Source organism: Aotus nancymaae, unplaced genomic scaffold (genome assembly GCF_030222135.1).
Source record: "Aotus nancymaae isolate 86718 unplaced genomic scaffold, 86718_ANA_hifiasm-v0.15.2.pri h1tg000077l, whole genome shotgun sequence".
In the NCBI taxonomy this organism is placed as follows: domain Eukaryota; kingdom Metazoa; phylum Chordata; class Mammalia; order Primates; family Aotidae; genus Aotus; species Aotus nancymaae.
The window spans coordinates 7,555,827-7,578,671 of NW_026988492.1; the positions used below are offsets into that span (position 1 = coordinate 7,555,827).

Below are 22,845 nucleotides of genomic sequence, written 5' to 3' on the forward strand. Positions count from 1 at the left end.
CTCACCTCAGAGTTGCTTCTAAAGTAACCTTTTTGCTTCAAGCCCCTCAAACTCTTCAAAACAGGATAGAAGTTCTCGCTTTCTCCCTTTTTCATTCCTTCTCCTTCTGTTGCTCTTTTCTGTCCCATAAGGAGTCCTCTGCCCTTGCCAGTGTAAATTTCCCCCACCTGTGCTCCTCCATGCTTCCCTCACACACTGTAGACTTGGGTTTACAGAAGGCTGGGGGAAATCATCAGATGACACAGGAAGGGGAAAGACCAAAGGACATAAAGACAAGAAGAGGCTGTGGATACAGGTGTTTAAACATCTATCAAAGTTGTATGTTTAATTCATCTTTGCAATGACACTCCGAGGTAGGTGATCTCTTTACACATATGAGTAGGTTGGGTTAAGAGTTTCAATAATGTGCCCAGTAACTGGGAGAGTCAGGGTACAGATCCAAGATGCTGTGACCTCAAAACCCATACCTTTGACTACAGTTTGATACTGATTTTTCTGGGAAGGAGTGAGCACCATAAGGCATCTAGATTCCTTCTCAGGTAGTTGGGGTTCGCCGCTTGGACTCTATTTCACTTCTTTCCAGATTTAAAAAGCCACAATAACAAGAAATGTGAGAGGGGAGGCCAGGGACTGGAGCGGAAGCAAGGCAGGTGGCTGTGGGAGGGAGATGGAATTGCTATAGCTAGCAATCTATTCTCCTCCCATTACCTAAACAACAAATATAGGGCAATTGTAGACTGGATTTTTTTTCTAAATGTCATTCGCTGTGGAAATCAAGCTTTTAGTGTAGCATTAGGTCCTCTAATCTGGGACCCAGAAACACCTACAGGTAACTGGCATTATTCATTGTGATGACCTGACTGTAATGACAAAATTCATAAAGTAATCATTGTTGTCTATTAAAGTGATTGACTGTTGGGAGAGTTTTTGTACTATATTTTGTGTAACAGTGGAGTCAACACAGGGACTCATGAACCCTTACGAACCATCTACTTGGGAAAAGGAGTGAGAAAATAAGTCATGTAAAGGGAAATTAATAACTTTTAAAAATCCTATAATCAAGGGGTTGTACAATTATGTAATCGAGGGATCAGGTCAATCCCTTGATTATATGATTTACCAAGAAATTAGTTGGAACGTTTTGCTTTGATATAAGAAATAATTTAAAGATCAGAAAGTAGAAGTGAGGAAAAAAACAGGCCCATTGGGCACAGAGACATGTGAATATCAGGATCCATTGGGATCCAGGCTGGCAGCGCTCACATTCAATGATTTAGTGGTGATGTGGAGGAGTGAAATCTCCAGGCTTACAGTTGGCACGTCATACTCCAGGATAACAAAGGTGACCATGGTGGATATGGGCTACAAGGAGGTCAGTAAAAGCTGTGTGAGTATGAAAAATGGTGTCTGAATGGTGTGAAGTATGTATGTAGAAGAAATCGCCTAAATTTTATAAAGTTATATCTGCCTTAAAGACTGTCTATAAACAGCCATTTGAACCAGCAATCCCACTACTGGATATATACGTAGAGGAAAAGAAATTACTTTGTCAAAAAGACACCTGCACTTGTATGTGTATTGCAGCAGTATTCACAGTAACAAAGATATGGAATCAACCTAAGTGCCCGTCCATAGAGGATTGGATTTTTTAATTGTGGTATATATTTGCCATGCAATGCCTACTCGGTCATAAAAAAGAACGAATCATGTCTTTGGCAGCAACATAAATTGAACTGGAGGCCATTATCCTAAGTGAAATCCCTCAGAAACAGAAAGTCAAAACCACATGCTCTCACTTATTAGTGGGAGCTAAAAAATGGGTACACATGGAATAATAGACATTGGAGACTCCAAAAGATGGGAAATGGGAGGAAGAGTATAAATCTGCACTTGTACCCTCTAAATAGATACAAATTTTTAAAAAATAACTTTAACTGACTATATAGTAAATTGAGGTATAAAAAAGAGGTTAATAAAAATTCTGAACCATAGATCATGAGTTAAAAGTTGCAAGCTAGGAAAGGGATTTAAGTGTGAATAGCTATACAAAGACATCTAAGCTGTGTGTTAGGATAACCAAAGACAGTGGCTACTCTGTTCTTCCTGCCCATTATTTTTCCATTATTTCCCTTTCCTACAGAGAGAGAGACAGAATGAGAATATTTGAGTGTGTATGGGTGCACACATCCATCTGCGTGTATGTATAAAACTGTGTAACAGGCCGAGCATGGTGGCTCAAGCCTGTAATCCAAGCACTTTGAGAGGCGGAGGCGGGTGGATCACCTGAGGTCAGGAGTTCGAGACCAGTCTGGCCAACGTGGCAAAACTCTGTCTCTACTAAAAATACAAAACTCAGCTGGGTGTGGTGCTGTATGCCTGTAATCCCAGCTGCTTGGGAGGCTGAGGCAGAAGAATCGCTTGAACCCAGGGGCAGAAGTTGCAGTAGGCCAAAATTGCACCACTTCACTGCAACCTGGGTGAAAGAGTGAGACTCTGTCTCAAAAAAGCAAAAACAAAAGCTGCATAACAATCTTATACTGACCTACATTTCCATGGCCATGCCCTGGATCTTGTCAATACTCAAAGCAACTTTATCTGTAAAATCTCCAGATATCTCATTTGCTGACTAGAATGTCTAATTTTCACCCCTTTCCTATGCTTTGATCCCACCAAACTGTTTTCCTGCATCATTGAGGCCTCGCTTCCTAATTCTCCCGGCAATCAGTAGCCTCCTGTTTTCACTTCCCTTCCAGCCCAGCACAGACCATATGGCTGTTCAAATGAATCACATTCCTATGATCTATTTCCTCTGTCTTATTCCGGGGATATTGAATGATGCTGGAGAAAAATAATAATACAAAACTCTCAAGGCACGAGCCCCTCCAAATGTCCCCGTTTCCCTCATGCAGAACAGAATCTTTCTCTTGAATCTCAGAAGATGGATCATGTCTTGTTCCCTCCTGTTTCTCAAAAACATTGTCTCTTATTAGTGAATTTCCCAGTTTAGGCAATTACGCTAGATACAGTATGAAGAGTTAATCAGACAGGGACAAGACAGGGTGCAAGGACAGCGGGAAGCTGTCGTAGGCTTTGCTGGGATGAATGACAATGGCAATAAAGAGAAGTGAATGACTTTGAAAGATGTGTAGGCAGATGAAGCACAAGAATATGATAATCAGTTGGCTGCAGCACAGGGGAGATGAGGGTGGGAGTGAGTGTGAGGCAGGGAGATTTCCGTCTTGAACAACTAAGTGATAACATCTATTATTGCTACAGGAAAATACTTGGAAAGAGATTCATGTTTATATAGAAAAAATAAAAAATTTCATTTGGAATCTGTTAAGCTTGAGGTGGCTATGAGACTTCCAAGTGGAGAAGGCTAAGAAGTGTTGGATATGAAGTTTTCCATTCCAAAGAAGGTTCTGGGGTGAAGATAGAAATTTAGTTGCTGGTTCCATATGAATGCCGTTTGAATTCAGGTAGTGAAAGATGTCATCTAGGGAAGGAGAACAGAATGAAAACAGAAGAGGAATTTGTGCTGATCATCTCTTAACAATTTTTGTTTGGAAGAAACAGAAAGAGCCATCGATTCAGATTGAGAAGATGAGAATGAATGGATAGGAGGAAAAGCAGGGGAGTATGGTAGAAGAAGCCAATGGCAGAGAAGGAGGAAGTGGCCAATTATATCAAATGCTGTTTTAAGGGGTCAGATAGGATGAGAACTCCTAAGTGTGCACTACTGCTAGCCACATGGAAGGAAGTTACCGACATCCTCTGAGAGAGTCATTTCAGAAGAGACCTGAAGGCAGAAAGCAGCCTGGAGTGAGTGGGATGGAATTTAAGACTAGAGATAGGAATTCCAGACAACAACTCTAAAGAAATTTGGCTAGAAAGGGAAGAAAATGGGGTCAAAGTGGTGTCTTTTTGTTTTGTTTTATTTTTAATGTGTAAGACATGTGTTTAAATAATGGAATCATTAGAAAGGAAGAGGTGAAAGCTGAAGGAGAAGAGAGACAGGGAGTATTTGGTAGTAAAATGTCCTAAGAATAAGAATGGATAAAGAATACAAGTGGATTGTGGGCCTTGGATAGGAGAGAGCCATTGTAACTGGAAGGTAGCATAAAAAGATCTGCTCAGATGCTGGCATAGTTGCAGTTTTAGGAAGAGTAGTTTCTATCTAATGGCTTCTACCGAGTTTATGAGGGAGACCTTATTGGTCATCTTCTGGAAATGGGGGCTAAAAGGAAGAATGGGAGATTGAAGAAGAAGGAAGATTTAAAAGAGGCATTGAAAAGGGAAAGTAACCTAATGAGAGAGACACAAATTTTGATTGCTGGGCAGTGAATGAGAATCCAGTTGAGGCTGAACTGATAGTGGACTGATTTGCCTTGTTGTTGACATACAGCCTTCCATGGGCTCAGTTATTGGTGAAGGCACAGGGAAGAACAGAGTTGGATTTATGGACACTGATGGCTTTCCTGGATGGAGGTCATAAGGAGGTTTAAGAAACTGGTAATGAGAATGATTCAAAAGATGGACTGTGCCATCTAAGCTGGTTGGAGGAAGTGAAGACAGAAGATGGTTAAAGAAAAACTGTATGAGCCCATGAACAAGAGATCCTGATGAGAACAAACAAGTAAGATGGTTGCATAGCCAAATCGTGGGAGGAGACATTGTGGTCGCAGAGTTTGGAGGTCAGACTGTTAAAAGTGATGAAAAGGCCGGGTGCGGTGGCTCACACTGGTAATCCCAGCACTTTGGGAGGCCGAGGTGGGCAGATCACAAGGTCAAGAGATCAAGACCATCTTGGCCAACATGGTGAAACCCCGACTCTACTAAAAATACAAAAATTAGCCGGGTGTGGTGGCACGCGCCTGTGGTCCCAGCTACTCAGGAGGCTGAGGTGGAAGAATTGCTTGAACCCAGGAGGCAGAGGTTGCAGTGAGCCGAGATTGTGCCACTGCACTCCAGCCTGGTGACAGAGCAAGACTCCGTCTCTAAATAAATAAATAAATAAATAAAAATAAAAGTGATGAAAAATCAGGACCCAGGTATGACCCTGAAGGTAGATGGCTGAAGTGTGAAGATCAGTGACAATGGGAGGTCAAGGGAATGAAAGGGCAGACATTCCTCACTGCCCCAATTTGAACAACAAGATATTCTTATATACAACCTTCTCAATGTTTAGCATTATCCCTTTCTTATCTAATCTTATTGAGACAGCCAGGTGGGAAGGGGTCCCCAGGGAAACTTCAAATGGCCTGAGCACTGGGAGGAATGCTCACTGGGGTGGAGCCACAGAAGCTCCTGCTGTTTGCAGCAGGGAGAGCCCAGCCCCTCCTTTTTGTGGGTGATAACTGAGATTCAATCTGCGAAGCAGGAAGCACACCAGCAGGGACTCTGGCTTTGCAGAGGGTCCCTGTTGCCATTTTCCCCCGTTTTGCCCAATAAATTCCATTTTTCTCCCCCTTCAAATTGTCTGTGAGCCTAATTTTTCATGGCCTTGGGACAAGGACCCTGTCTTTAGCTGAACTAAGAAGAGAGTCCTACAGCATCATTAATGTAGGATTGGAATTGATATTTATCTGGAATTGATATTTATGTATGATGTGAGATTACCATTTTTATTTTCTTCTATTGGATAAGCAGTTGTTCTGGGGCCATTTATTGAATAGTTATTACATTCAAAAATATCCCTTGAATTTGTTCCTTCCTCATGATCCTTACCTTTTATTCTTTCCTGTCACCTCTACATGAAGTAATACAGTACCCTTCCACCTCTTTTCTCTACAGTCCATACTTTATAATTTGCTGTAAAAATTACCTTTCTAAAATACAAATATGACTATGTCACTCCCCTGATTAAAGTGCTTAAATAACTTCTTTTTATTACCTATAGAGTAAAAGCCACACCCTAAGCTTGGCATACGTAAGACATTTCATGATATTTTTCATTATAAGATTTCTTTGCTTATCAAATCATCCTCATTTTCTGGCGTTACCACATTTGCATTCAAATGCTACTGTGCAGAAAAATATGTGATTCAAATTTACTTTTAAAAAATCTTTTACCAGGACTATTAATTAGACTCATAATTGGTAGATTTTAAATGTTCTAATTCATTTATTTGTCCTCTATGCATTAGATTCGGTAAGTTTCTTTAAGCACTTACAATCTAAAGAAGGACAGAAAGCATTAAGCCAAATATCTGTTAAAAAAGGAAAAATATGTGTAGCAACAGACATTTGAGTAAACTGCTACTGAGGGCCTGATGAGGAATAAATGGCATTTTAATGGAGATCATGGAGGCTTTGAGGAAAAGTTGGCTAGGTCTGTTTTGAAAGATGAATAAAATTTACCAAGCCAGAGAAGCGGGTGGGAAGGCATTTTAGATAGGGGATAGCACCAATAAAGTCAAGAGAAATGGGAAAGCATGATTTTGGAGAAGAGGAGAAAGATGAGTAGCTAGAAAGGTATTGAAGCCAGAGGGCACAAACACTCAAGTACCAGTTAATAGATCAGCTCTAGCTAGTTGGCACTGGAAGTGACTGAAAGTCCCTAGTAAGTGACTGATAAATTGAGGTTGTGACATGATCAGATGGATTGGAACTCAGAGAGATTAAACCTAAGTGGATGCCCTACTAGTCTAAGCATGGTATGCTGTTGGCTTGTTCTGAATGGTGGAAAAGCCAGAAAGGATGCAAGAGAAATTTCAGAAGCAGAAGCCCAAAACAGCAGTTAGATACCCAGAGAAACTGGGGAGGAAGGATTCTAATTCAGCTCCAGAAAAGTAAGAAGTGCTTGAGGAATTCCTGCATCTGATTAAGCACGGTTTACATTTGCATTTGCTCAAATGGAATTTCTTATGCTTTTTGGTGGCTTTAAAAAATATTTACTATTGAAAATTATTTTCATAGCCTAACTTTATGTCTTTAATGCTTGTGTTCTTGTGTCCCTTTTCCTCCTCCTTATGTGTGACAGCTTCTACTGGATATGGTTGGGTCCCCTGACCAGGATCTCCAGGAAGCTGCAGCTGGTTGTATATCCAATATCCGCAGGCTGGCTCTTGCTACAGAGAAGGCAAGATACACTTGAACTTTAAATGGACATTACAAGCTACCAAATTCTACATGGCACAGGACATGTCACTCCCATGACCAGGAAGCCTAAATTGGGAAACCTTTATGAGCAAATCCTTTCAACCGTCTAAATGAAAACACACAGGATGTTTTTCATCTGAAAATTGCATGGAGACTTTTGCTTCTATTTAATGTTTGAGGGATATGACATGTAATAAGATGGAAAGCCAATAAATCTGTGATAAGTTTCTGAGAATTTGAGAATATACATATACAGTATACATATATAGTACAGTGATGCTTTTGTATTTGTGGTGGTTTTAATAAAGGATATGGCCTTTCCAATGTTTAGTTTCATGGTTGTTCATGAATGTCTCTACAATTCCCTTTCTGTTAAACCAATCTAACCATCCTGTCATTATGGCTTTGTCTGTTTGATCACTTGCAACCCACGGGAGAGTTCCGAGGAGATGTGCTGATTTCACAAACTGTTATTAAATAGAATTTAGAGTTAAGCAGCTGGACTTAGAGAGATCATCCCAAGGTCATCCCAAATTTCTCCTAAATATTAGCAAACATCTGAAAGAACAATGTATAACTGTCACTGTACCAGATAATGCAAATCACAAGAACATAAGCAATGAGGTTTTTTTAACCCTTGGATTTACAGAGCATAAACAATTATGTTTTATTTCTCACAGAGATTTACCAACATTTTCTTGAAAGCAATTAATTGATACTGATATAAGGATAACATGACTTCACATGAAATTGCTTTGAATTTCTGAACTTGTTTTCAGCACATGAAGTACTTTTTAAACGGTGGCTACAAAAAAACTAATAGCATTTTATCAGGTTATAGAAACATCAGAGTCCACTTAGAAGAATCACATATGTAAGCTCGGTGTGCTGAAATGTTTGGGAACTCACTGTCCCAAGTATTGTAACACTCGCCAGAAAAATTGCTTTGTATTCATCAGTGCTATAAACTGACAATCTCAGTTAATGCTTTAAAAAAGCAATCAAGGAAGTTTTATTGAAAAATATTAGATACTGGATATGTTTGTCATGATTTCAAGATCATAAACTTAATTGAATTAAACATAAATTATTTGTATGAAATGAAAAGCCTGTGCAGAATGAAAATCATATGAGGGATAGATAGTCCGATAACAAGATAAAGCCCCTCTCAGAATTTTAAGGTTTAGTAAAACAACAATTCATCATGACTTTTCAAAGGAGGTTCTTTCTAAAAGACGATAAGGTGAAGAACAAGGACATGGTATTAATGTCAACTAAAAATTGTAATGTAAATAATAGAGGAAACCCCTTAACTTTCAACAGTAAAGATTTCTAATGTTAAAGTCACCATTTAGCTTTGTTTCATCAGGCAGTAAAAATACTTCTAGAAACCACGGATTATGACAGTGACGGGAAATGAATAAACATATTGCTGTTGCAGTATTGTTAGAGGAAGCTTCTACCATATTCTCGGATTTTAAAGTGTTCTTGAAGCAATAGTGATCTCAGGAGTGAAGAAAGGCAACAGGTAAAACAACGAAAAGAACTGTATGAATGCTGGAAAGGAAGGATCGTTTCTTTACCATGCACTTGCTAGGAGGAAAACTTGGGGCTTCTGTTTTCATGGTTAATAAATACATGAAAGAAAGGCAATGGTGTCATTTTAGAGAAAATTATTATGAAGATTGTCTTGTATATTTCTAAGTAGGAATATTAATTCTTTAAAAAAATTTTTTTTTTAATTCTTAAACACCAGAAATGTAGTAATTTTAGAGTAACCAAATGAGAAGTTGAAATTAAAGGTCCATTTTTGGCTTATTTTTGTGAAATGGCATCACAGAAAACTCTGGTCTTGCTAGAAAAATGTCAAAGCCAGTGAAAACGCCCCCAGCTTTCAGAAAACATAGGTATGGATGATCACACCATTGTTCTGCTACCCCGTACTGTGTGAGTACGCTTTTTCTATTTCATTAGTTTTCGTATGAGGTTTTTTTGTTGTTGTTGTTATATTTATTTTGTGCTATTTATGACTGACAGTCTTAATTCTTTGTAAGTTTTTGGTGACACTGTTCTTTTTTAGGCTTTATTCTCCCCGAGGACATCGAGGTAAGGCAGTATGCTCTCTTAGTAACTGATGGCTATTCCAATTTGAGAGGGGTTTAAGGTGGAAAGAATTTTAAATAGATATTCTTTGATCTTCCAGTCTCTTTAGTTTGCAAGGTTTTCTCTGATCCTTCTGCTTTTTGCGGTCAATGTTCTTTTGCTAATATCAAGATGACTTGCACAAAAGATGACTTGTTTCTTTCAAAAAATTTCTAGCTTCTGAAAGTGAATGCGAGGATAGTTATTTTAGGTCTTAGCATTGAGAATTCTGTTATTTTTGATAGAGTTTTATGTTACCATTATAAATCCCTAAGACATTTGCATGGAAATGAGAGACTACAATTAAGAATATTTAGAAAATTTATTGCTATTCAGGAAAATAAGAATCTCAGTTGTTGATAAACAGATGAGACCCAGAGCCACAGGTAAATCCATCCTTCTTCTTTTACCTAGTGATATTGGGTTAGCAGAAATAAAGAAACTTCTCCATTCCAAATAATATAAAGCATTTAATCTAATTCCATGAAGATTTGGGAATGGAATAGTCTATGTCTATTCCTGTAACTCAGTGAAAACAATAAGCAAACCCACTTATTTAAGAGCCTCACTGCTTCACATTCATTAAATTCCCCTCAAAAACCAGTGGTCCCCATGTACTTAAGTGTAAAAAGTGGAACTCTCTAGATGAGAATAGAGTAGAAAGGAAATCAACTTTTATAAGATGCTACTCCATGCAAGCATTGTATTAGGTATTTTGTACTCATGATATCATTTGAAATACAAGAGAACTGATAAAACAGACACTCTCATGTCTGACTAGGGCCTACTTAAAAGGGCATATTGATTTTGCAAGGTCAATTTAGCAATACATACCCAAAGTGTTTTAATTTTGTGTGCCTTTGTGCTATGGTCCAAGGATTTATCTACAATGATGCTCAACACACCATTGCTTTATTTCAATTATGGTTCAATCACACAAGGAAAACATTACAGAACAATAAAATCGTTAATGACATAAAATCCTTTTCAGAATATATTGTTAAATTGAAAATTAGGTTCTCATGTAGTATATACAGTATGAGCACACTTAAAAAATTATATGCACATAGCTAAATAATTACAGTGAAAGAGCTGACATCCACACATATTCATGAGTACTGAAATAAGAATGATTTTTGTTTCCTCTTTTGCTCATCTGTGTGTTTTCTAGTCTATTTCACAGTGAACATGAATTTCTGTTTTTTAAGGGAAACCATTCTCAATTTTACTTTTTTATCATTTGGAAACTTCTAAGCCAGACATGGTTCCTACTTCCTAGAACTAACTTTAAAAGAGAAGTTCTCAGTTTACAAATGGAATACACAACACATTTTTTGGAAATATAAGAAAAGTAGCTTCAACATCTGAAACACAATAAAAATATCCTTAATCTACAAAATACACATTTGCAATAGACTTAATTTGCAAATAACCATGCCGCAGTATAACTGAAACATGCTGAAGTGGACCATATTAAATTCTGACTGTTCCCATACTTGGTTTTTGTCCGCTACACAAGTGTAATAACAGTTCCAAAGATCATTAGTAGACTGCTCCATACGATGTTGTCACGAGAAGGAAAGCATGATTTTGGCCCATTGATTTGTTTACTCCGTCGTAGATGCCTAAGATGAACAATATTGTGATTTATTAAGTCCCTTTATATTTTTTGCCTGAAAATATAGGACAGTTTCATAGACTTCTTTTCTCCCTTAAAGCGTTATGTTTTTCTCCTTTGGGCTATCGTTTTTTTTTTTTTTTTTGTGATGGAGTTTCGCTCTTGTTACCCAGGCTGGAGTGCAATGGCGCGATCTCGGCTCACCGCAACCTCCGCCTCCTGGGTTCAGGCAATTCTCCTGCCTCAGCCTCCTGAGTAGCTGGGATTACAGGCACGCGCCACCGTGCCCAGCTAATTTTTTTTGTATTTTTAGTAGAGTCGGGGTTTCATCATGTTGACCAGGATGGTCTTGATCTCTTGACCTCGTGATCCACCCGCCTCCGCCTCCCAAAGTGCTGGGATTACAGGCGTGAGCCACTGCGCCCCGCCCGATTGGGCTATTTTTTTATGCTCTGATTGTTACATTAATTTCTCTTCATTTCAACATTTGTTTCTCTTTCTTTTTTTTCCTCTAATCTCCATGTTTCCAGCTTCTACTTCCATTTTCTCTGACAAATGGTTATTACATTTTCTGGCTCTTAAAATATTTTATGCTTCAACTTCTATAAATGCAAGATGGAAAGTTGATATTTCAATCTGTTTCTGATGTATAATTGTCAGGGCTGACTTGAAATAGTGTAACAGATGGAATCCTTATACTCTCAATCCAGTATTTTCAAATTTTCAAGTAAAAGTGACTTATTCTTTATTTGCGTCTGTCAAGACAAAAGGAAGCTTTTATTTTGCCAATTCATGCCACCCTTATTTATTAGTTGAAAGAAGACATCTTTTATAAATTACATAATTGCCCCAGGATGCTCAGAGTTAATATTTCTAATTACAATTTAGAATCATGTCATAATTTTTTTTCATGATTGAAATATATATTAGTGTACATCAGTATGGTTCTTATAGACTTGAAGAGTCTATAGCTGGTTGGCTTTCCCGTAGATGAAGACTACACATACATCAAAAAGGGAGTCCAGACAAAGGAGTAAGGATAGTTCATTGCAACTCCTTTCTCACCACTGGGGGGAATAAAAGCTGTTGTTTACCATTAGATTAGTTACACAAGCAATTTCAAACCTAAGTTTCCATAAGTACCAGGCAAGTAATCTAAGGGAGAGAAAATCACTAGATTAAATAATAATACTGATATAATTGCTAATTGATTTTTAGCCTCCATATCTGGGAGACAAAAGGGATTGGTGGAGACTATGGAGAGCTGGAGAATACAGGCAATTACTACTCACCTCTGGACAACCATTACCAGATCTTATAGCTATTCAGTAGAAATGCATATTTTTTATAGCCAATCTCCCAAATTTTAAATGTGGTAGCTGTATTCGTCTGCTAGGGCTGTTGTAAAAGAAAACCACAGACGAGTGGCTTAAACAACAAAAATGTATTTTCTCATAATTCTAGTGGCTGGAAGTCCAAGATCATGGGGCCAGCCGGCTGGTTTCTGGGGAGGCCTCTCTTCCTGGCTTGCAGACAGTCATCTCTTTGCAATGTAAGAACTTGGCAAACTAGGCATTTAAGAAGGTGTTGTCATACATTTGAAACACCAGTAAGGTGTTGTAACTGTGCCACTTACGAGTTCCAAGATGACCTAAAAAAATGACACTAATTCTCTTAAGTTCTACTGTGTGATGTTTACATTGTGCTAAAAGGCAAATGTCAGTTTTCTGCAACTCCTGTGTGCAATGAAGACCTTTTAGAGAGAAAAAGAGGCTGAAGGCCTCTGAAAAGTTTGTGCTTGAGCTGTGAGAAAGATTTATTGGGTGGGATGCTGCCGTGAGAATCTGCTCAATTTGCATTGTAGATAATCCATACTCACAAACAGGCCTGTGAAGATGTCGAGACTGGTTCTTTGACCGCTTGCAAATGCTGCTGTCTGCTTCTCACACACCCTGTCTATAACCCCTCCCTTCATTTGCAGAGAAACTGTAGCTCCAGCTGAGCCTCATCTTGCTTTAAATGTGCACACGTGAGGAGAATCACATGGTTAGCACCAGGTTTTGCTTTATGGAGATGTGTTGCTTTTTCAAGCTTTGATGGTCATTCCTAATCTTCAACTGCAAGGTGTAAAACATTAAGGGATCACCTTGATTATTTTGTCCTGTGTGAAGCAATAAACAGATGCTGATGCTGATTTAAAACGAAGACAAGCTAGTGCATTTTAATCTCTGAGGTCAATTTATTTAGAGTATTATCTTAAACTGAACTAATTATGAGCTAAAACAACAAACTTGAAGGTGTAAAGGAAAGGAGGGTCTTTGCTTTTCTGCCTATGAGTGTCATGAATGTACAAGACAGACGTTGGAGATAGATGTGCTCTAGCCAAGATGTATTGCTGGTCTGCTCGGAGTTCTAATGCAGAATCTGCTCATGGGCCTATAGCCCAGCTTTTCTTACATGGTGGCTATATGACGTTTCCCTTTTTTTTCTTTCCTTTCTCTTTCTTTCTTTTCTTTCTTTCTGTTTTTTTCTTTTTTTTTTTTTTTTTTTTTTGATAGGGTCTCACTTTATCACCCAGGCTGGAGTGCAATGATGTGATGTGCGCCACAGCCCTGACCTCCCAGGCTCAAGCAATCCTCCCACCTCAGCCTCTCAAGTAGCTGGGATCACAGGTGTGCTCCATCATACCCAGCTAAATTTGTTTATTTTTAGTAGAGATGAGGTCTCACTATGTTGCCCAGGCTGGTCTTGAACTCCTGGGCTTAAGCAATCCTCCCTCCTTGGCCTCCCAGTTTTCAGTTTTTTGGATAATATTGTTAATAATTTCCTCAAAAAGGAGATTATTTTTATCTATACCCTTTCAGCCGAGAACTGAGGCTTCAGAGTGGGATGAGGAATGCCTTATAAGAACTAGAAATCCTTTAATTTATTCTTAGTTCATTAGACGTAGTCCTGGCCAATCGATTCAAAGGCAATCAAAGGAAATTGATACGAATGTCTTCGATTTCCCTTTCCTCAATTCAATTCATTCTAATTTCAACCTACCTCCCCGTTCTTACCTCCCACTATTCTCCTTCAAATATATTCTACATGTAGTCTGGTCCAAAAAAAAAAAATCACATATGTTGACTCAGATGTGAAAAAATTTACGTAACTTCCTTTAATTTTTACATGTCTTTCCACTGATGGGTGAAAAGCTTGACTTTGCCAATTAAAAGTGTCTAGCCTCTTTTGATTAAAAATAGCTCCTCTTGGTTCACTGCTACATCTTTCAAAGTTGTTCCTCCTTCTCAAGTGTTCTCCCCTTTTTTCCCCCTGCCCTCCTGGGCACCTGTGAGCAGAGTTCTGAGAAATATAGGAAAGTTACATGCCCCTTTTTGTTCTTTTATCCCCAGCCTGCCTCCTCCCTGTCTTGCTGCGGGTAGCTATGAGTGTCCTGGTCACAGAGCAGGCTGGCACCTGTGCTGATGCATGGAGTCTCTTGTGGATCCTCGTCAAGAAGCCCCCACCTCTGGCACCTCTCTTTACAATCCCTGGCCCTGTCTGGTGTCTGGGTTGTCTCAGCTCTGCTGGGCTCTCCCAGGAGGCTGGGAGCTGCTGGCTGCTTTCCCTCCACCACAAAGTCATGCATGGGCTCTTTCAAGGCTGCCCTAAGCTCACTGGCTTAGAAATCTCCCTCAGCCAGGCCAGACATGGTGCCTTGCAGAAACTGGACCTTCCCTGAGAGGCTTAAACCCCTCCAGGCTGACTTTCAGAGTTTATATTTCCTTCAAAGTAAGCCAAGCTCTCCAAGCAACCTCCTTCCCTTCCCTTCTTGCACTTCCAAGCTGTCCTCCCCAAACAGGGGAGTTTTCCTCTCCTCTGTGTGTCAGGAGCTTTTTTTGAACCAAATTCTCCTTCATGTTTTTCTGATCCCAATCCTCAAACCCTCCTTTCTTCATATAAAACCTGCTCAAAGAGGTCTGAGAAAACCGTCAACTTCTGCTTGAAAACCTAACTTTGGGAGAATATTATTTATTTGCAGATTTTATTTTGAAAATCTAGTTCGAAACTCAAAGCTGAGCAAGGACTTTTTTCTTCCGGGTGGCATTTTGTCTCCCTTTCCCTGCAAAAAATTATCTTCAGCCTCTTGGCTTAAATAGAAGGAAGCCTGCAAAGCTTTAAAAACAACCAACTAACCAAACTAACAAACAAAAATACCCGACCCTGGAAATACTAAGGAGAAAGAAAATACATCATATGGTATTTCAAAATGTTGCCTATTTCAATCAGCCAAACTAAACGGCTTCTCTTCTGTGAATATGCTGGACTCTCCTGGTTCCACATCTTGTCTGTGTTGATCCCGTCACTTCAAATAAGTCCTGGGGTTTAGTCTTAACTTCATACTTGCTTGTCTGTTGCCTGGCTTTTTGCCTTAGTTGTTGTGAATGATTTCTCCTTTCATTCCTGATTTATTAAAAGGAAAATTAGCAATGAAAATGGCTTGGTACTGATGTCAGAGCCAAACCAATGGGCCACACATTTTCTTTGGCAGCCACTGAGAAACAGACGAAAAGACAAAACATTACGGATGAAGGTTATACGTTCTGGATAACCTGATGTCAGCTTCTAGTCAATGAGAATTCTCTGCTTGGTGGGGGTGATCTTATCCGCTGAGATTTTGATAAAATTGACTTGAACCCACAAAGAGGGGAAAAACTCAGCATTCTTCCAGTATTGCCAGGAATTCTTGAGTGGGACCTGTGTTTCCATGTTACCTCATGATCCTGATCACTGGCTGATCATCTAGATGTTCAGTTCTCTCTAGTCCCACCTCTTGAAAGTATTCCCATTTCCTTCTTTTTTTCATGCCCTTGTAATCTCAGACATGTAACACAACTCTTTTTGTTTGATTTCTGAAAAATAGCCACTGGCCTAAGGCAAATAGAAGTAGGAGATGTTGAGTGATGATCCATGGATTTCAGGACTGAAGAAAGCTTTACTCTATTACTCTGTAAACCTATGCCTAGGTTCTGTGTCCCAACAGGTCTCACAACCGAGAACCTCTCACTGGCATCACTGACCTTGGGCTCCTTCTTTCTCACCATCTATTTTCCTCTCCCACAACTTCTCCCCATTTCCAGAACTGCCAGCGCATCCCCAGATGCTAACCTCAGACATTTAGATATTTCTGTATCTATTTACTTTTGCTGCTTAACCATTGCCAATAGCCATTTGTTGAGCGTGTGATTCCACTGGTCGGCAATTTGGACTGGGCTCAGTGGGGCACCTGCATGCCTCTGTCGTCACCTGCAGGTTGACTTTGCTGTTTTGGCTGGCCTTTCACTTGTCTGGGGCCTCAGCTGGGACAACTGGGCTGCCTTGAATCTGCTCCACACAGTCTCTCATCCTCCAGGAAGCAAACCCAGGCTTATGGAGGTTGCATTCAATTTCAAGAGAACACTCGAAAGCATATAAGGATCCTTGAAGCCCAGGGCAGCTGGTACATTGTTTCTTCTGCTGCATTCCATTGGTCAAAGCAAGTCACAAGGTCTCCACTAGATGAGGGGGCTACAAAGTCATCTCGTAAAGAGATGTGGATATGGTGGGGTTGGGTGGGGGGATATATAGGACAAATCCAAAGGCTTGTCTTTCCACAACCAGAATCGTCATTAAGTTGTTTTTACTAAAAATACATTTCTTTCTTCTTGGAAGAACTTTGCAGCCACCTCTTAAACTTCTAGGGTTTTTTGTCCCAGGATCACAAGAAAATAACATCAGTATGTGAGTGTGTTTTGGGAAAAAAGGAGAGTTGTAAAAAATGAAAGTAATTATTTTTGCTCCTGGGTGATAATTTAATTTTTTAATCTTCAAAACTTTGCTTATAGGAACGCTAAGATAAGCAAACAATATAAATGTATATTTACTTTGCTTTATTTTAATATATTCCACCCAGAATTAAACGAAGACAAGTATCCTAACACCCTAATGTGGTATGTTCAGACAGGTTTCTAGCTACCCTGAAATTTGTAGAAGAAAATGGGTCAGCCACCAACTGTGAAATTAATTTTACCCTGGAGATAATTACTTGTTACAAAATACATCATAAGACAATGACCCTATCTAACTCCACGCTCAACAACGGCAGAATTAACAAAGAACTAAAAGAGGATTGAACCTTCTGTGAAAGTAATATGTTAAGGGAAAAAAAAAGGCACAGCATTCCTTTCCTAAGGAAAAGGAAAGAAACTGATGAGGAAAAAATAATCCATTCGGGGAAAGCAAATTTCAATAAGTTTAGGGTATTGGCGAAATAAATAAATACATACATACATATTTTGGAAAACCTGACGGGAAGAAAGCCGTCCAGAAGAGCTGGATCCTCTTTAAACAAACAATGTTGGCACGTGAACAAACCGTATGGGAAGTGCAGGACAGGGAACAAGGTGCCAAACTGGCAAGACAGAACTGTGCAAAGTTGTGAAAGGCACATTAGAGAACCGTGAAAGATGCCCAGCCAGATCACCAAAGATGAACAAAAAGAAGGGACCGGGAGGTGCAGGGACCACATCAAAAGTGAGAAAGACGCTGCAGTGTGGGTAGACATAAAAGACATCAGGAAGCTGTTAATCAACTGCATTAATAAAAACCTAGTTATTCCCGATCGTGTTACCATTTGGCTAAACAACCAGCCCTGGATTTCACATACGGTATTTCTCTGCTGGCCTGTTGCTCAGCTCCATAATCAGCATCAACTAAAATGTTTTGGTTGCAAATAGCAAAACCTTAACTCAAAATGCCCCCCCTTTTTTTTTCTTTTTGAGACACAGTCTTGTTCTGTTGCCCAGGCTGGAGTGCAATGGCACAGTCTCGGCTCACTGCAGCCTCTGCCTCCCGGGTTTCAAGCGATTCTTATGCCACAGCCTCCCAAGTAGCTGGGATTACAGGCGTGTGTCACCACACCTGGCTAATTTTGGTAATTTTAGTAGAGATGGGGTTTCACCATGTTGGCCAGGCTGGTCTCGAACTCCTAACATCAGATGATCCACCGGCCTCGGCCTCCCGAAGTGCTGGGATTACAGGCGTGAGCCACCCTCCTACCCCAACCCAGCCAAAATGACTTTTTAAATAATGGAAATTTGTTGGTTCATGTAAACAAAAAGTCTAAAGACAGAGTGATATTTAAGTAAAGTTTGATGGAGGTTTGAATTCTGTTTGTCTGAAATTATCTTGGCTGTGCCCTCCTCTGTACTTTGGCTTCATTCTCAGCTGGCTTCCCTTATGGTTGCAAAATGGCTGCAGCAACTCCAAACCTCATAACCCCATAACACACTGGAGTTTCTCTTCCTCCAACCACAGAGCACACTGTCTGGACTTTTCACTGATTGAACTGACTCAGGTCATTACCTCATGGATTGACTGAGTCCTAGATATGTCCATCCCTGATGAACCAGGCACCGGTAAGGAGGTGGATTTGTGCTGACTTGATTGGGTCATGTGTACACTGGAGCGTGGCGAACTCCATCTCATCCAACCCACAGTGCTGATACTCAATGTGGTAAGTGTGCAGGAAGCCAGTAAAATGCCTATCTCAGGTAGTTTGAACAGAAATGGACTCTCTGTTACTATTCTTTTCTGGTTTGGGTGACTAAATAGGCAAGTAATCAGAAACAAGGTTAACATGTAGCCATAGCTAACCACGGCAGGTTAGACAACATTCTCAGGGCATGAATATTAGCCTGGGTATATCCCACCTCTGCCTAAAAGAAAAGCACCAGTTCTATGTATTAAAAGCATGAATAGCTTCTCTGCAGTCATCTTCTCTCTAACTATTGTAATCTCTAAATTTGTAGGAATGTGAACACCCATCTTTCACGTCGGATCTTTGAAAGGTCAAACATTCTTGTGCTTACAGCTCACTTCGTGATAAAACTGAAAACATTTCAAAGTAAATTAAATTCTTCCATGTGTAATTATCATCTGCATAAATTTAATTTTAATTTCAATGAAATTTAATTGGTTAGAATAAATGTGCAGACACGTTTTTATGATCTTAAATGAACAAAAGCGATTTTTGCTCTATAAAGGATAATTCCCGTTGTTTCTCTATAATTACTATCATTGATGCCTTGAAATTTCTAGAAAAACATTTTTATCTCTTAGAGGAAGTGTCTAGAGTGAACCTCAAAACCTCATCTGCCAAATAAAGAATAGGTTGGTATTTATTACCACATTTTACAGAGGAGACACAGAGAGATGATAAATAAGGCATTGGGTTTCCAAGGTATTGAAGTGGTATAACTTTTTCTTCTTCTTTTTTTTTTTTTGAGACGGAGTTTCGCTCTTGTTACCCAGGCTGGAGTGCAATGGCGCGATCTCGGCTCACCGCAACCTCCGCCTCCCGGGTTCAGGCAATTCTCCTGCCTCAGCCTCCTGAGTAGCTGGGATTACAGGCACGCACCACCATGCCCAGCTAATTTTTTGTATTTTTAGTAGAGACGGGATTTCACCATGTTGGCCAGGATGGTTTCGATCTCTTGACCTCATGATTCTTCTTAAGTTACTAAGATTCACATTAAAATTAACTTCAGACTTGCTAATCTCTTTTACACTTTCCTTGAACTTTCTTCTGGTTACTGACCCTATTCAGTCGAAACTCAGCAAATGCATGCATGAGAAACTCTCTCTGCTATTCATTCATGGTCAAAGCTACTCTACTGGGTGTTTATTTTCCAGATACGTCTATCTTCCAGTCTCTTCCTTTTGTTATTTTTAGTTTATAGATTACATAATCTGTAGGCTTAAACATCTATCCTTACAGTTAGATTTAAATATCTGGCACTTAGTAGGTAGTCATTAATATTTGTTGAAGGAAGGAATGAATGAAGCACAACACTGATTTATAAAGGAAAGAAAAAGGTTTACAAGAAAGATAGAAACTCTAATTCTTATGCCATCACTCGGGCCAATAATATGACTAAAGGAATATAAAAATTAGAGAAAGCCTGAACTAGCTGTGGAAAATAGTAAAAGTGCCATTTACATATCAGAAACAACAGAATTCCTGCTAAATTTAATGGGAATGGAAACAGACTAAAGGAAGTCATGAAAGGTCAACTGTAAATGCAGTTTTACAAACTGCTTTTATCATCCAGCAGTATGACTTGAAAATGTTTCCAGGTGAAGATCAATAGTACCACTTCAATTGCTTATAAACATTTCATTATTTGTATGCATAATAATTTAATTCTTGCCAACATGTAGATTGCATCAATTTTCACTTTCACAAAAATGTCGTTGAACACCAAAAATCTTATTTTTAAAGGCAACTGCTTGCAGAATGAAGATTATAATTTCAAAAATTATAAGGAAAAAAGCAAATAAAACCAAATATATATAACAAAAGCTTAAAAGCAAAAGAAACTGCAAGGAAGTTGAAAATAGCAAAATACAAGGACAGAAGAGCAAACATATTAAATGAATAGAAATGAATGAATGCACCTCTTAAGAGATCAAAAGAAAACCTTCTGTATTTGGGTCCAAAGCAACTCAATTTTATTCAGTTTAAGCAAGGCACTAAAAGAAAAGGTACACATAAAAATAAAAAGGCTATTCAAAAATAAATTAGGTAATGGTTGCATGAAAGACTTGAGTTCTTTCCTTCTCTCTCCTCTGACATCCTCTATGTTGGTTTCATTTTTTTGGCTTGTAGCAAGACAGCTGTAGCAATTTTGAGTGTCATAGCAGAAATAGCAATATTCTGGTGGAGGTAAGAGACCCTGGCTCTTGCTCAGAAAAAGGAAACTTTCCCAGAGGTTACCTAGCTACCAGCATACTTCCTTTTGGCCAGGATTGGACCTCATGCCCAATAAACACTCAACTGGAAAGCATATGGGCTCACTTTGACCAATCAAACCTTCACCTGAGACACTTAGCTATTTGGGAAAGAAGTGGCTACCGAAAGAAATCTGAGGTTTAGGAAGGAAGGGGAATAAATGGATTCTAGCCAGGCAAGCAGTGATGATCACAACATCAGATAAATGTTGGCAAAAGGAAAGCTGATGTATACTAAACTGACTTAAAGACCAAAAAAAAAAAGCATTATTAAGGATCAAGGGCTGCTTTACTTAATGATAGACTCACCAGGAAGACAAATTATTCTGATGCTCTATTCACCTAAAAACATAGCCTCAAAATACATGAAGCAAAAAACAAGCAGAAATATAAGGCAATACATATATATACACATACATACATGTATATACAGAGTCTCTGCTGTCGCCCAGGCTGGAATACAGTGGCACAATCTCGACTCACTGCAATTTCCATCTCCCAGGTTCAAGTGATTTTCATACCTCAGCCTCCCTAGTAGCTAGGATTACAGGCCTGCACCATCACACCTGGCTAATTTTTGTATTTTTAGTAGAGAGGGGGTTTTGTCATATTAGCCAGGCTGGTCTCAAACTCCTGACCTCAGGTGATCCACCCACCTCAGCCTCCCAAAGTGCTAGGATTACAGGCATGAGTCACCACACCCAGCCGGAAATGTAAATAATTTTATATAATTTTAGGTCCTAGTGGGAGATTTTTAACATACTTTTTTCAAAGACATTGAGCAGAACAAAACTTAGAAACAATTGAGAAATTATGAAGCACAGAATTATTAAGCTTGATGTAATTGATATATGCATGTGTGTATATATTTTGTGTATGTATACAGCACTACAAACAAAAAATATTAAATATATATTTTCAAGCACACATTGAAAATCTATAAAAGTTGATCATATACTTGACCACAAAGTGCAACTCAATAAAAAATCAAAGCAGTAAAATTACAAACGAAATCAATAGCTAAAGATAGCCAAGAAACCAATATATTTAGAAATTTTAAAATCCATTTCTCAATAATTAATGGGTCAAAAAAGAAACCATATTGAAAACTGTAAAACAGAACTGATTGGCAATATAAACTCTACATATTAAAAACGAATGTAGAATTATTTGCAGGGAAAATTCTTTCTGAGACAACTGGGGCTGATCTTTTTTCTAATAACATATTTCCATCCAAAATGTTGACATTGACAGAAAAATTAGGAAAACATTTTACTTCTTCCATGTATTTTGGGAAAACTGCCCTCTGTTCTTTCTTTCCTTGAGTGTTTTCATGATGTCTCAGCTAGAGTCCATATGCCATTCATTTTCCCTTTATTAAGCATTTTTGTGGCAATTTTATTCAAATAGCCAGACCAGTAACGGTCAGCCTTTCTACACTACCACTTCACAGGAGAACATTTTCCTTATGCTAGCAAAGTGGCTATCAGAGGAGTTTCTTCATTGCCCTCTCTGACCACTCCACAGAGAAATATAAATTGCTCCAAGCATGCTAACCTGGCCAACTCCTTGTGGACTCCATCACTAGCTATAGAATTCTGACCATTAGTAACCTCTTGTTGCTAGAACATCCTCTTCTGTGAATTTCAAAATTCAAAGCTATGCGAAATTTCTCTTTTAGCATTAACCCAAATGAATTGCATGCTCAACTTGATTCAAAGGAGGGAGGAAGAAATGGACATTTCACTGCTTGCCCTGTGTAGAGAGAGTCTGTAGAGAGCTTTTCATTTGATTTGTCTAGTAGGGATGATAATAAAGTCACAATGACTTCTGCTTCCAGTTTATTATACAAATAAATACATAATTATTTTATCTAAAGTTGATTTGTTGTCATGAGTAGTTAAAATGTACAAATGTTTGTGCAAATCATCTGTTATGGTAAAGAATGATTTTGCACATGGTTATATTAAGGAAAATCCATTTTAGTTTCTTTTGACTTCATCCTAAGATCACAAATGTTGGCACTTTTAACCGAACAAAGGACAGACTTCCTTAAGCATGTTTCATGATAATAGCTTTCATTTTATTTTGGTTGGCTAGACGTATATTGCCTCTCCAAGACCTCAATTATATAACCTGGGATTTCCACATTGTTTTTGACAGAAAAGTCG

At 38.9% G+C, this 22,845-nt stretch overlaps 1 protein-coding gene across 2 annotated transcripts in view; it reads left to right on the forward strand.

Annotated features, from left to right (window-relative positions):
• ODAD2 (outer dynein arm docking complex subunit 2) overlaps nucleotides 1-7,425 on the forward strand; it is a 142,490-nt gene extending 135,065 nt beyond the window's left edge. For both annotated transcript variants that reach the window (XM_012474187.3, XM_021676441.2), the window contains one exon: nucleotides 6,983-7,425. In XM_012474187.3, coding sequence (XP_012329610.2) covers nucleotides 6,983-7,096 — 114 coding nt within the window. In that variant the 3' untranslated portion in view covers nucleotides 7,097-7,425. The remainder of the gene's footprint in view (nucleotides 1-6,982) is intronic.
• Nucleotides 7,426-22,845: the final 15,420 nt, after the last annotated feature.